The 13,322-nt window shown below is 39.7% G+C and overlaps 1 protein-coding gene across 1 annotated transcript in view; it reads left to right on the top strand.

Annotated features, from left to right (window-relative positions):
- The window catches only part of nubp1 (nucleotide binding protein 1 (MinD homolog, E. coli)), a 65,386-nt gene that overhangs the window by 40,357 nt on the left and 11,707 nt on the right, over nt 1-13,322 (top strand). Inside the window, exons 4-6 of the mRNA XM_041206440.1 lie at nt 443-511; nt 8,405-8,437; nt 10,057-10,147. Coding sequence (XP_041062374.1) covers nt 443-511; nt 8,405-8,437; nt 10,057-10,147 — 193 coding nt within the window. The remainder of the gene's footprint in view (nt 1-442; nt 512-8,404; nt 8,438-10,056; nt 10,148-13,322) is intronic.

Raw genomic sequence — 13,322 nt, 5'->3', positions numbered from 1 at the left:
TTCCCTGTGGCACTCCCTGTTCAAATAAAAGTGATTCTGATGATAGGTCCATGCCTACAAAATTAACTCCGATGCTCTCTCCACAGATGCAGATTGACCTGCTGAGCATTTTCAGCAATTTTGTTTTTGTTTCCAGCATTTGTAGGGGTTTTTTTTTTTTGTTGCTATAAACAGACTTTATTCGCATTTAATTTTTGTTACAAAATGGAGTGCGCCCTCACAAAACTATCCTGTGCTGTATCTTAACACACAGACACTACCCCAGAAAAGGACAAATGGGGGGAGGAATTTTGCACTGGAGAGGATAAGTGTTAGATCTGTTAACCCATGTAGCATTGTCTCCACGTTCTGTAGTCTTATTTCCGTGTTTGAGTAATGCAGTTCTGGAGGCTCTGGTTTGGCAAGTGCATAATTTTCATTCTTTATATTTCTCTGATAACAGGTTGCCCTTCTGGATGTTGACATGTGCGGCCCGTCCATTCCAAAAATAATGGGAGTGGAAGGTGAACAGGTAAGAGTGAAATTTCTCGATTGTGAATAATTGGGCATGCCTTAATGAGGGTTGTTTCAAATGGACAGCTTTTTAAAATTGCAGTTGTAGCATGACAAGTGCGTGCTAATTTTGCTTTCACTCACAGGATGTGAACTTCACTGGCAAAGCCTGTATTTATTGCCCTTGAGATAGTTGGTGGTGAGCCATGCTTTTGACAACTGAGCGGCTTGCTAGGCCATTTCAGAGTCAACCACATTGCTGTGGGCCTGGAGTCACGTGTAGGCCAGACCAGGCAAAGGATGGCAAATTTCCTTCCCTAAATGACATTAGCGAGCCAGATGGGTTTGAATGACAATCGGGGGTAATTACACAATCACCATTATGGGTCTCTGTCTCTTCAGGTATCATGCCCAAAGAGGGGGTAGGTGACCACGTGCTTCCATGTTAATCTTGCTCTGGAGGTGTGGATCATCTTTGTTGGTGCTGCATTCATCCAGTTTGTGAGACTCTTTAAGTAGATTGTTCTTTGTCTGCCTTGATCTCTATTACCACCTAGCTTTCCTATCGTTACAGAAACATTTGTTTAGTTAATTAAATTTAAATTCCCCACTTGCCATGGTGGGTTCACTAGTCCAATAACATAATCACCGTGCTACCATTCCGGTAACTTGGTAATTAGCAACTAAATGGGAATTTACTTATGAACAAGTTTTCTTCTAAGCAGCAGGTTACTGCAATAATAATAGTATTGAGTACAATTGGCCAAGTTAAACCTCACGTCACATTTCTACCAATCTATTTTTTATTTTCTAAGTAAAGTTCCCAGTCTACTGTAAAAGAGCCTTTGACTGGGCTTAGGTAGACAGGAAATAAAATGTAGCAAGATGAGTGGTTTGATTGGAATGATTTTGTTGCCTCTAGGGAAGCCCTTTCTTTCATGTGAATTTTTTTTATCATAGCACATTAAACCAGAACAAGGGCGAAATGGGCTGGAACAGCCAGAGAGTCCACTGACTGACTGACTGGAAAAAAAGACTTGCATTTATATAGCATATTTATATAGGACTCTGCATGACTTCAGAGCTTCCCAAAACACTTTATAGCCAAGTAAATACTTTTGAAGTGTAGTCACTGTTGCAATGTCAGAAATTCCTTCGGTTATTGAGTGACTGGTGAATTCAGTCTCTTAGACTGGCCTTTGGGTTCTTGCTAAAAAGCAGTCTGGACACGCTTGTGTCCCTTTGTGCATCTCAGTGCAACATGTTTTAGATGCTTTTATAAATATCTTCATTAATCTGCAAAGAATCATAGTAGCATTTATGGAGGACACAAAAAATTCTAGAGTTTACAGTGTATTGTTATGACCGGTCCCTGGGCGAGGTCCCCCAATTTGTTAACTTCCCAAAAGTGACCCCAATTCTGTTATGTCTCCGAGTGAGGAAGAATGAGCTAGCTCCCTTTTTTTATTCAACCCCCTCGGTTGGTTGCAACAAGGTTACTTTAAAAAGGATCCCCCCCCCCCCCCAAGTGAATACCTTTTCCTGATCCAAATGTATTTATGTTATAGAAGGAGCCAACTTAACCAGGCTTTCTTGAGTCAAAGAAAGAGTATGTTTATTCATTACTAAAACCTGAGGGAAAATAATTAAAAACACAACAAAAAAAGACTTGCATTTATATAGGACTCTGCATGACTTCAGAGCTTCCCAAAACACTTTATAGCCAAGTAAATACTTTTGAAGTGTAGTGAATGTTGCAATGTCAGAAATTCCTTCGGTTATTGAGTGACTGGTGATCAGAAATAAGGTGAGTCCAAAGCAGAAGTAAAAAAAAATTGAATCAGTCTTAGGCTTGTCCGTGAGGAATAGATGGCAAAACGTTGCAGCCATTAAGTTGGGTGATTCTGGTAGATCTGACTCTGGCAGTTTAGCAGTTGGTTTGAAGATACTTAGTTCTGCAGGTTGGCTGAAGATGCTGTCCTTTTAACTTTGTGATTGTGGCTTTGCTGACTTGCCCCCAGCAACAGAGAGAGAGAGGGATATCCTTTTGCCTACAAGCTGCAGGGATGCCCAGTTAATCACCACCTTCTGTGACTCTCACAGCACACACTAGATCAGGTCGACAGCTAGCTTTTTAACCCTTGTGTATTCCTGGAAGGGAAAAAACAAACATACCTGTCGCTCAGATCATTTTCGTATTGAGATATAATTCAACAGGAAATGATTTCAGAGGTTTGCTGAGATGTGGCAATCAGTCTCCATTGTCTCCGCAACCACAGGGGATTAAAGTTCAGTCTTTTGCATTTTATCTCTTCCTTTCAAGTGTCTCTGTCTGAATAAGGCCTTGGCAACTTTTTAGGTGCGACATTCCATGTTCTCTCTGGACTCGTCAGTCAAGTATAATCCACATAGGAATTTTCCAGTAACTGGTTACTTGACATTCTCAGCCAGCTTTTGCTCAATGTCTTTGCTTGTATGTCTTTCTAAAAAACACATCTTTCTGAAAAAGTTCAATATACCCATAAGTAAACCAGGGCTGTGATCCACGTTGTGACAGTATTGAAATGCCAGAATGGGTACAGTTTGACAGTTAATATCACATCTCCTGGCTTTCATGGATATGCACCAGTGCCATTTATTTCTGTGCAGAATTCTGGTTGTGCATCTTGTCACAGTGACATTGATTAGTGCAGTACTGAAATTCTCTCCAGATGTCTCTTGGATATATGTATATACATGTATTGGAGCACTGTTTATGTCTTTGCCTATTGAGTGGCTCCCTGTCAAACCCTCAACTTAACCCTACCCATAATCTTTAGCTTTAACTCTTACAGGGATGTTGTCAGAAGTTAAGCAGAGCTGTAGGCTACTAATTCAGAATTAATCCAGTTCATTCGTTATAAATTAGATCTGTTTACAACGCCATACCAAATTTCATTTTAACTCCTGAATCCGTGTGTTAAGAAGGGATAAATGAATTACTCAGTTCTATAATAGGCACATTGATTTTTTTTGTAACCGCTGTTCACTTGCATGGACAAAATTACTGTGAAATGGTGATTCACAGGTGGAAAGTATTGTTATTTTTAGCTTTTCAGGGAATGCATGGAATAATCTGAAGGAAATGTGTCCTTTTGCAACAGGAAACCTTCTTAATTCTTTCTACAGGAAATATCTTGTAGATAGTCAACCAAACAGTATATGTGACAACAGCATAGCTCAATATTATTTGAATTCAATTTTGCAAATTTTGTTGGGGCTGATTTCTCTAATGCACACTAAAGATGTTGGGTTTGAGTCTAATTCACCGAGCAGTAAAATGAGCAGGGAGTTCTGAAAGGTATATCTTCAAATAACATTGTTTACATTGGAATATCTTCCTGCAATGTTTAAATTTCTCTCCCCTCAGCCCCCACCTCCATTTCCTCAACTCTCCTCCCAATGCATCAGTTCCCTCATTGGCATATGCTACAATAGCTAATAATTGAGTGGCTGTTTTCTATTTGTGAGTCTTGAAAGTGATGCCAGTAAATTTTTTTTTGCCTGTGGCAGACATCAAAGACAAGACAAACCCTGTTGTTAGCCAGCCTCCTCTCACAAACATTTTCAGAAGGGTATTAATGAAAACAGAAAAGGCTGGAACTACTTGGCAGGTCAGGCAGCATCTGTGGGGGAGAGAACGGAGTTAACATTTAAGATCAATGACCTTTCATCAGAATTGGGAAAAGTTAGAATTTTAATAGGTCATAAGCAGGGTGGCGGGGGTGGGGGGGGGCAGGGGGGGTGGCGGGTGGGGTGGGGGGGGGGAGAAGATCAGAAGGGAAGATCTGTGATAGGTTGGAAGACAGGAATGATTGAAAGAGTTGGTGGTGCAAGGACAGGGGGAGTGGGAATGGGACACATAAAGAAACAAAAGATGTGTCGAGCAGGTGTAAATGGCAGAATGATGTCCGCAAGATTTTAAAAAAGAGAGAAAAATGTGAGTAAAACCAAAACCAGCCAAGGGAAAGGAATGGGGTAAAGGTTATGGTCTGAAGTTGTTGAACTCAGTGTTGAGCCAGAAGGCTGTGAAGTGCTTAATTGAAAGATGTTCTTTGAGGTTATGTTGAGTTTCATTGGAACAGTGCAGGAAACCAAGGACAGAGAGATTAGAGTGAGAGCAAGGTGGAGAGTTAAAATGGTCCAGTATGCCCCCTCAGGTGAATGTCAAAGATCCCATAGCACTATTTCAAATAAAAGCAGGGAGTTATTCCAATGTTCTGGGCAATAGTTATCTCTCAATCAGTATCACTCTGAAGAAGAGTCATATGACTCGAAACATTAACTCTGTTTCTTTCTCCACAGATGCTGTCAGACCTGCTGAGTTTTTCCAGCATTTTCTGTTTTTATTTCAAATTTCCAGCAACTGCAGTATTTTGCTTTTAACTAAAAAGATTAAATGGTCATTATCACATTGCTGTTTGTGGGAGCTTCCTGTGCATAAATTGGCTGCCAACTTACCGACAATATAACAATAACTACACCTCAAAAAGCACTTTGTTTGTTGTAAAGTGTTTTGGGACATCCTGATTTCCAACCAATTTGTCAGGACAAATAGAATCAAAGTTTCTTTCAGATCTGGTTAGAAACCATTCTGCATAAATTTGCTTTAAACATTTTCTTTTCAGTTTCTATTCAGAATAGGTTAATTGGACCAAATTGTCAATAAATTGGTACTGAACTGAATCCCTAAATTCGAGGTAGGGATTGACAGCTCAGCAGCACCATCTGCTGCCCACCAGTAATACTGCAGCAGATCAGAAATGTAAGATGGACCGACAGACAAGGCTTTTCAGAATTTTTGGACCTTAATTCTGTAATTAACTCCATCATATTTTATGAACATATTTTGTGAATATTGCTAATATTTCTGGTCTCTTCTTTTCTATGTCCTATAGACACTCCTATTAAACACAGGACTATTTACTTATAACTATCAGGAGTGTATAATTAAAAGTTTTTTCTAATAGTTCTGCTGAAGTACAAAGAGTAATTTGTTCTGAAAATGTTGTTTTGTATTTCTAGTTAGATGCTTGAATTGGAGTAGATATTTAAATTGGTTAAACTCTAATTTAGTGAATTAGGTTACAAATTGAATGTAACCTTGGGGCACAGGCCCCAAGACAGGGAGTGGTTTGTTGCCAAATTAGTTTACATATTTGAAGGCAGAAAAGATAGTAAATTACTGCATTAAAGAAAGTGCATAGTGTGGCTGGAAGCAATCCTTGTGACATAAGATTGATTTGGATGAAGAAAGCTCTGTGGCCCATTAGATCTCATCCTCTCACAGTGCCAATACGTCTCCCCCATTACAGCCATGATCTGGGTCTTAGATGAGCCTAGTATGTCGCCTTTGGCCACCGTTTTTGATAGCCCATCCCAGCTTGATCACCTGCTACATGATGAATTGCCCCCTGGCCCTAAGCTTTCATTTCACAATTTTTAACTTGTGCCTTGTGTGAGTTGAAAGTTTTTTTCCGTTCTATTCAGTACTGCATGAACCTCTATTCGTTCCTCTCCCCCCCCCCCCCCCCCCCCCCCCCCCCCCCCCCCCCCCCCCCCACAACTCATTTTACTGAGTATTCCTCATTGCTCCAAAGCTGGAGATCAACCTCCATCGGTCTGTCTTTATAGGCAGAATGGTTTCCTGTGTTGTAATCAGTACTGAGCACAGTACCCCTATGTTTTCCTGACCACAGCAGTGCTTAGCTTCAGCATAACTGCTGGGCGTTTAAACTGAATGGATGAGCCAGGATAACCTAGCATTCTGTTTACTTTAATTAGTACCACCACACACCGTTTGGCGATGGTGAGCAGTGAGCAAACTTAACATCACAATGTGTCTTTCATTTTACCTCGAGGACGTTCCCACCCGTGACACATATTTGCCTTCTGCTTTTACTTTCAATGTGACACTTAGTAGCTAAACTTGTACATTAAATACATCCATGGGCGATATCTCTGCATTGTGGGGGCTCATTTTTGATGCCACATTTATGTTTTGTGAAGTCTCATGACAAAGCTGCTCTGTCTTTATTGCATGATTGGTTGATGCCAAAATCTTTAAACTATATCAGTAACTCAAGTTGAGTTGCTACCCCAGCTTCTGAGTTCTGATTGTGAAATCTCCTGTAGTTTGCTTGGTCCTCGAGCATGAAATAATATTTGAGGTCTTGACTAACTTAGTCGGTGGATCCCACACAATTGGTTCCTGATCTTAGCCTGGCTATCTGATGAAGTTCGGCCCTGAAGAGTGAGTAGATCCAGACAGCTATCCCCCAGTGCCTGGCGACCAGCTCACAATCATCATTGGCAGAGAGCATGGGGCCAAGTTCATGGTCATACATACTGTTAGGTGTATATGGTAACTGGGGACCTGGAAAGGGCAGAGAACATTGCAACAGAACCTAGAAAGCTGTGTGGAGCAACAGGCACTGCTGATTTCCCATAGAATATACACATATGACACAGTCTCATTGGAGTTAGTGAAAGTATCCAGTAATAAGGTTTTAAAAAAAGCTAGACAAATAGTTGGTCATGAAATGTTGTAAAATTAAAAAAGATGGTTCAATACTCTGTGCAATACATGGACCAGTCCTGATCCAGAGTAAAAGGACCATGAAAGCTGCAAAACTGTTGTAAAGTCTCCACTGATGCCGTACAAGGAAGGAACTCTGCAACTCTTACCTTGACTGACCTAGACTTGACTCCTGTCCCACGGTATGTAGTTTATTTTTGATAGTCTATGAAGCAGTCAAGCAAACCCTTGAGTTGTACAAACAATCAGTATATGGTAATAAGAAAAATATCGGAAGGACCAGTTGCCGGTGACCTCTGGAATAGTGCCGTGATGGCACTTGAGCAAGCTCGGCCTCATCAACCCAGCAGAATCCTCTTTGAAAACTGGTGCTTAATTTTGGAGAGCTGTCCAGCAGATTAGCACAACGGCAACTTGATATAGTCATACCTGAACTTGCAGAATTCCAAATAACATCCCACAGCCTCACAATCTCTATCCTAGAGAGGGAGGTGCAGGGAAAGCAGCAATCACCTCCCAGTTCTCCTCCGAGTCAGACACCACCCTGACTGGATATATATTGCCGTTCTTTCATTTTCACTGGATCGAATTCCAGGAGTGTTGTGGCAGCAGCCTCATCAGTGAGTGCATGGCAATGGTTCCGATCGGCTCTCCACCACCACCTCACGGATCCGAAATATGTTCCTTCCCTAAAGCTAATTGTGAGAATGTTATCTGAAATGTATCAGATCAGGGCCGAGTACCATTAGGTTGTGATCCTGCTGTTTTTATACTCAACAGGTGTTAGATCAGGTAGGAATTCCGCATTTCAGTTTTTTAGTTATCAGTTTGTTGGTACATTAAATCAGAAATAATCCATGACCGTGAAATTTGTCCTTTGGGTTTGTAACGGTTTGTACTGTCAGTGTCATGTTTTATACTGCATTCAAGGCCACAATAGTAGCTATAGTTCTTGGTTCCAGTTCTCTGACAGCACTGCAGTGTGGCTGGCCCTTAGGATATGTTATGGGTCGACTGGGCTTATTCACTCTTCATTATATTTTTGTTCCCTTCCCAGGAAGCACCCCTGTAGCTGGCACAGTTAATAACTGGAAAGCATTAGATAGGAAAAAAGTAGACAATTAACCAACAACATATGATTAAGGAGCCTCAGTTGGATTAAGCAGCAACAACGTGGTCAAGAACACAAGTTACAGCAGCAAAAAATCTTTCCTTTCCACGTGATCCCAACCTTTATTCTAACTAATGTGTTGAATCAATCCCAAATCATCCCTGCTAATTTTTTTTAAAATAAAATGTATTAACTAAACTCTGTCTTTTCCTCTGCTCTTACAGGTACATCAGAGTGGGTCAGGATGGTCTCCTGTGGTAGGTATTGCTTCATTTAATCACGAACAGGTGAATGAGCCAGCACTTGATTTAGCAGGCAGTCATGCTTGTTGGGAGTGCAGGTTGGAGAATTGTGATTTACACTGTTTTAGGGCCTAAATAGCCAAGTGGTTATGGTACTGGGTTTGTAACCCTAAGATCAAGAGTTCAAATCTCACAATGGCAAACTATGAAACAATGTAACTTCATCTGAAACAGATGGAAACAGGTTTACTCAAAAGAGTATCAAGAGTTCAAATCTCACAATGGCAAACTATGAAACAATGTAACTTCATCTGAAACAGATGGAAACAGGTTTACTCAAAAGAGTATCAAGAGTTCAAATCTCACAATGGCAAACTATGAAACAATGTAACTTCATCTGAAACAGATGGAAACAGGTTTACTCAAAAGAGTATCAAGAGTTCAAATCTCACAATGGCAAACTATGAAACAATGTAACTTCATCTGAAACAGATGGAAACAGGTTTACTCAAAAGAGTATCAAGAGTTCAAATCTCACAATGGCAAACTATGAAACAATGTAACTTCATCTGAATAGGAACAGATGGAAACATGTTTGTACTCTAAAGAGTTACACACAGATACCACTATTTTGGCTTGGCCTAAATAGCCAAGTGGTTATGGTACTGGGTTTGTAACCCCAAGATCAAGAGTTCAAATCTCACAATGGCAAACTATGAAACAATGTAACTTCACCTGAATAGGAACAGATGGGAACGTGTTTGTACTCGAAAGAGTTACACTGTTTTAGCCTCATCTTCACCCCTGTGCTCCCATCAGATGAGGCTGTCTGATGGGAGTGTGGAATCCCTCTTCGAGTCCCAAGCTTCTGAACTGGACTCCGCAGTTCTGAAGACCAACTCAACATTGACTGTGGGCCCATTTCTGATGTCAAGTCAAAGAACACAGTCCTAATCAGAATATGCACTGCAAGGACATTTTGACCCAGTGCAAAAAAATTTATTACAGCCTCACATAGAAACATAATGGAAGTGAAGTCTTGTTTTTTATTGCCCAGCAGCACGAGTCAATAACACAGGACTTTCCACAGGTTCACATTCAGTTGATGGTGCTGCTCTGCAACTGGGATAGCTAGTGTGACAGATTGAAAAATTCATTTTCTGAGTTCAGGGGGGTGCTTTGGGTGCTTCCAGCTCATTGCTTTGTAGATCGATAGCCTTAGAAGAGTTTGATACTGAAACGGCGTGAAAAAATGCCAATCCATTTTGATTGCACTCATAAGGACAAAATTGACCAAAAAATCTTAAGTGAGTGTTATAAACAACACATTTCGAATTAAGTCATGACCCAAAACGTTATAATGGAAGAGCATTTCAATGCTGTTCAATTCATTTCCAACCTTTCCAACCCCTTTGTTAATATTTTATTGTACAGTAGCTTCAAATACACACACACACGATTGCCTTCTCATTAGAGAACTTATGTAAAACATCCACTTTGTAACTGTTAGTTCATTATGTCTCCCAATACTATTTTATAAAGGAATGGGTTTGCTGCGCATGTGAGAGAATACAGTCCAACAACGCTGCTACAAATTATATTGATGGTTTCTCATTTGTTGTTTTTTCTTGCAGTATGTGGAAGAAAATCTGGGTGTAATGTCAGTAGGATTTTTGCTCAGCAGCCTTGATGATGCTGTCATCTGGAGGGGGCCAAAGAAAAATGGTTGGTATTCTTTTGTTGAGTTAATCCTTTCTGACTTAACCAATGTCCTGTGTAGCATTAAAATGGAACAGGATTTCACATGTGTAGCAACCATAAAGTTTGACTGGGAAAATATAAGAACCATATCATAGAGAAAAACATATTTCGGTGCATGTGTCCTAAAACGAGAGAAAGACCAAATGAGTTACTCAGGAACCTCAGCGTGCTGTGTTAGTTTTCACCTGTGTTTCTACACTCGTCAAATATCCAATCTTAATATTACCAACTGGGGAGAAGAGAAATTGCATTTGGGAGATTTTCCACAAGTTGTGAAGAAAACCCAGAGATCAAATTTCCATGAGCCATGCCTGCTTAAGAGGGTCATTGGCTGAATTTCAACATTGGTCATGTTGGTCAGAGTCAGAAAATGGTAAATGGTTTGGGATCATAGGTAAGAGAAACATTCTGTTTAGTCCTCTTTTCAAATCAGTCACTCCATGGATACGGTTTTGGGATTGGAAGTTTAAAGGGGAAGCTAACTTGGTATAGACAGAAGATCACTTATGTTTGGCGTATAAAATGCACAAAAGCTACAGTATTTAAACTGGCAATTGTGCTTATTAGCACTGAGGGTTTTTTTTAAAATACCAATTCAATTTGTGGGAACAGTTTATAGTTTCAGTAGTTACCAAACTGTGGTTTATGGTGTCATTTCAAATGTAAAACTGAGTGCAAAAAGCAGAACCACTTATTTTTGACATCTGTTATTAGCCTGATATTACTTATAAACTATGAGTTTTCTCATTCTAATTCTCTATTTTTAAAGCAGGTGTGGATAGATTCTTGATAAACAAGGGGGTGAAAGGTTATCGGGGTAGGCGGGAATGTGAAGTTGAGGTTACATTCAGATCAGCCATGATCTTGTTGAATGGCGGAGCAGGCTCGTGGGACCGAGTGGCCTACTCCTGCTCCTAACTCGTATGTACTGGAAGGAAGATGATTGTAGTTGTTTGACTAGATTAGATCCTATCCACATGATTGGAGATGGGAAATTCATTTTTGTTGAGTTTCCTCTCTTTAATAAACCCTGTACAGAAAACCACACCCGCAGAGTTAAGGAGTTTAGAAATCCTTTTAAATGAGGGATTATTTGCCTTAATTTTATATAGATTGATGAACTGCTTCACACTCATAGCTATCACAGGACAATTATGGATGAAGGCTTCGATTGGTACATCTTCGTTCATCCATTCAGAAGGACCCCCACTCCTACTGTAGCATCCAATTCTTAAATGATTTTAAGGTTTTTGCCTCCAGCATATCCAGAAGTCCATGGATGAATCATACTTTGTATGATTAAGAATTTCTTGCAGCAGTTCCTACATTATTTTTTGAAACTACAGTATGTCCTACTCACTAATTTGAAGTAATTTTCTGGATTTACCTTTTCCAATCTTATTTACCTCTTAAAATCACTTCTCAGATTCCTCCTTTCAGGGTTGAACCGCCCACTTTTCTCTAGCTGTACCTCATAATTCATGCCATTGACACTTGGGATCAACCTTGAGATTCTTCTCTGAACTGCATGGAATGTCTCGCACTATTGAAGATGTGGTCAGACCAGAGCACTATGCAACACGATCGAGACCTCCTCTTGCTTGTTGGCTAGATACGCAACATTTTTCAGGTTCATTGAATGCTGCTCAGTATTTGTGAGTTACTAGTGACTCTCCTTTGTGCTACTCTTGGTAAATCAGAGGATGAGTAGTTTTATTGAATCGTGTAACATTACAACATGGAAATGGGGAATTTGACCCATCAAATCTGCTTGGGTGTTTTTTTTTCTCTTCTTGAGCCACCCAGTCTAATTCCAGTCTTCCACATAGTCCCCCGTATACCCTTTAATATTCTTGTTTTTCAAACAAACACCCAATTCCTTTTGAAGAGAATTTATGAACGTTGCTTCAACAGCCATTTTTTGACGAGGAATTCTAAATTCTAACCATTTTGTAAAAGATTTTTTTCCCCCTTGGTAATTCCTTTTGTGATTATTTTAAATTTGTAACCTTATTATCATCTCTCCAACCAGTCGAAATGTTCGATTTTTTTTTTATTTATCCTACTGCAGTCTCCATAACTTTGAAGACCTTGTTTAGGTTACTCCGTAACCTTCCCACTTGAGTTGAAAAAGTTTTAATGTCTTCCTCTCCTTAACTGTAACCCACACCTCCCCCCAAGCCTTTTTAACAATATAATCTATTTGCACTGTGATCTTTAATGGCCAGTATATCTGCATGCCCAATGTCTCAGTGATCCTCTATTCCATTTAAAATCTTAAGTCTATTTCCTACCCATTTCTACTTCCAAAATGTATTGCTTCATATTGTTGCTTATTCAACTACACCTGACACTTTATGCTCATCCTACCAGCCTCTCCATGACCCCTGCAATCTTTCACAGTTCTCATTACAATTGTCCATATCCTTAATGTGGTGTTTTGATTCCCAAATTCAGCTCATCGTTGTATAGTAAATAATAACGACCTCTATGGAACACCACTTACCAAATTGTTCCAGTCTGGGAAATCTTCCTTTTAACCTACAGTTTGTGTTCTGTCCTCTAGTCAGTTCCCTATTGAATGTAGCCACATTTTCCTTGATTCGTCATGTATTTTTAAAAATCCATATAAGTCATACCCACTGAATTTTCTTTGTCCGTTCTGTTTCTTCAAACAATTTTACAAGGTTGATCCAGATGACTAGGAAGGACAAAAACATTATGTACAACACAGGCTATTATTCTTAGACTGCTAAAATGTTTTTCTTTTGAAAGCTAAAGTCTAACTAATGACCAAACACTGAATTCTTTCAGAGATTAAATGCTATTTAGGAAGCTATGACCTGCCTTTGTTCATGGGAAAGTTATTTAGGAACCTGTGGACATTTTGGCTCAGTACACTTCTCTTTCTGTAGAGCTCTTAAGTACATTGCGATTATCTGTCTTTAACTGTGAAATGTGTCTTAGACAGTGTGAGAGACAATAAACTTTCATCATAGAATATACAGAGACCATATACAAATAATAATTTTTTTAATGTTGTGCCGCTGATCTGTAGCTCTGTTTTTGCTGTCCATTCTGTCGAACTGTATTCTTAACCACCATACCCACATTACTTTCATAAATAAATCAAATGTCT

The sequence above is a fragment of the Carcharodon carcharias genome, chromosome 15 (genome assembly GCF_017639515.1).
Source record: "Carcharodon carcharias isolate sCarCar2 chromosome 15, sCarCar2.pri, whole genome shotgun sequence".
Taxonomy (NCBI): Eukaryota; Metazoa; Chordata; class Chondrichthyes; order Lamniformes; family Lamnidae; genus Carcharodon; species Carcharodon carcharias.
Note: the sequence above shows the minus strand (reverse complement) of the source record. Positions and strands in the feature narration are given on the sequence as shown.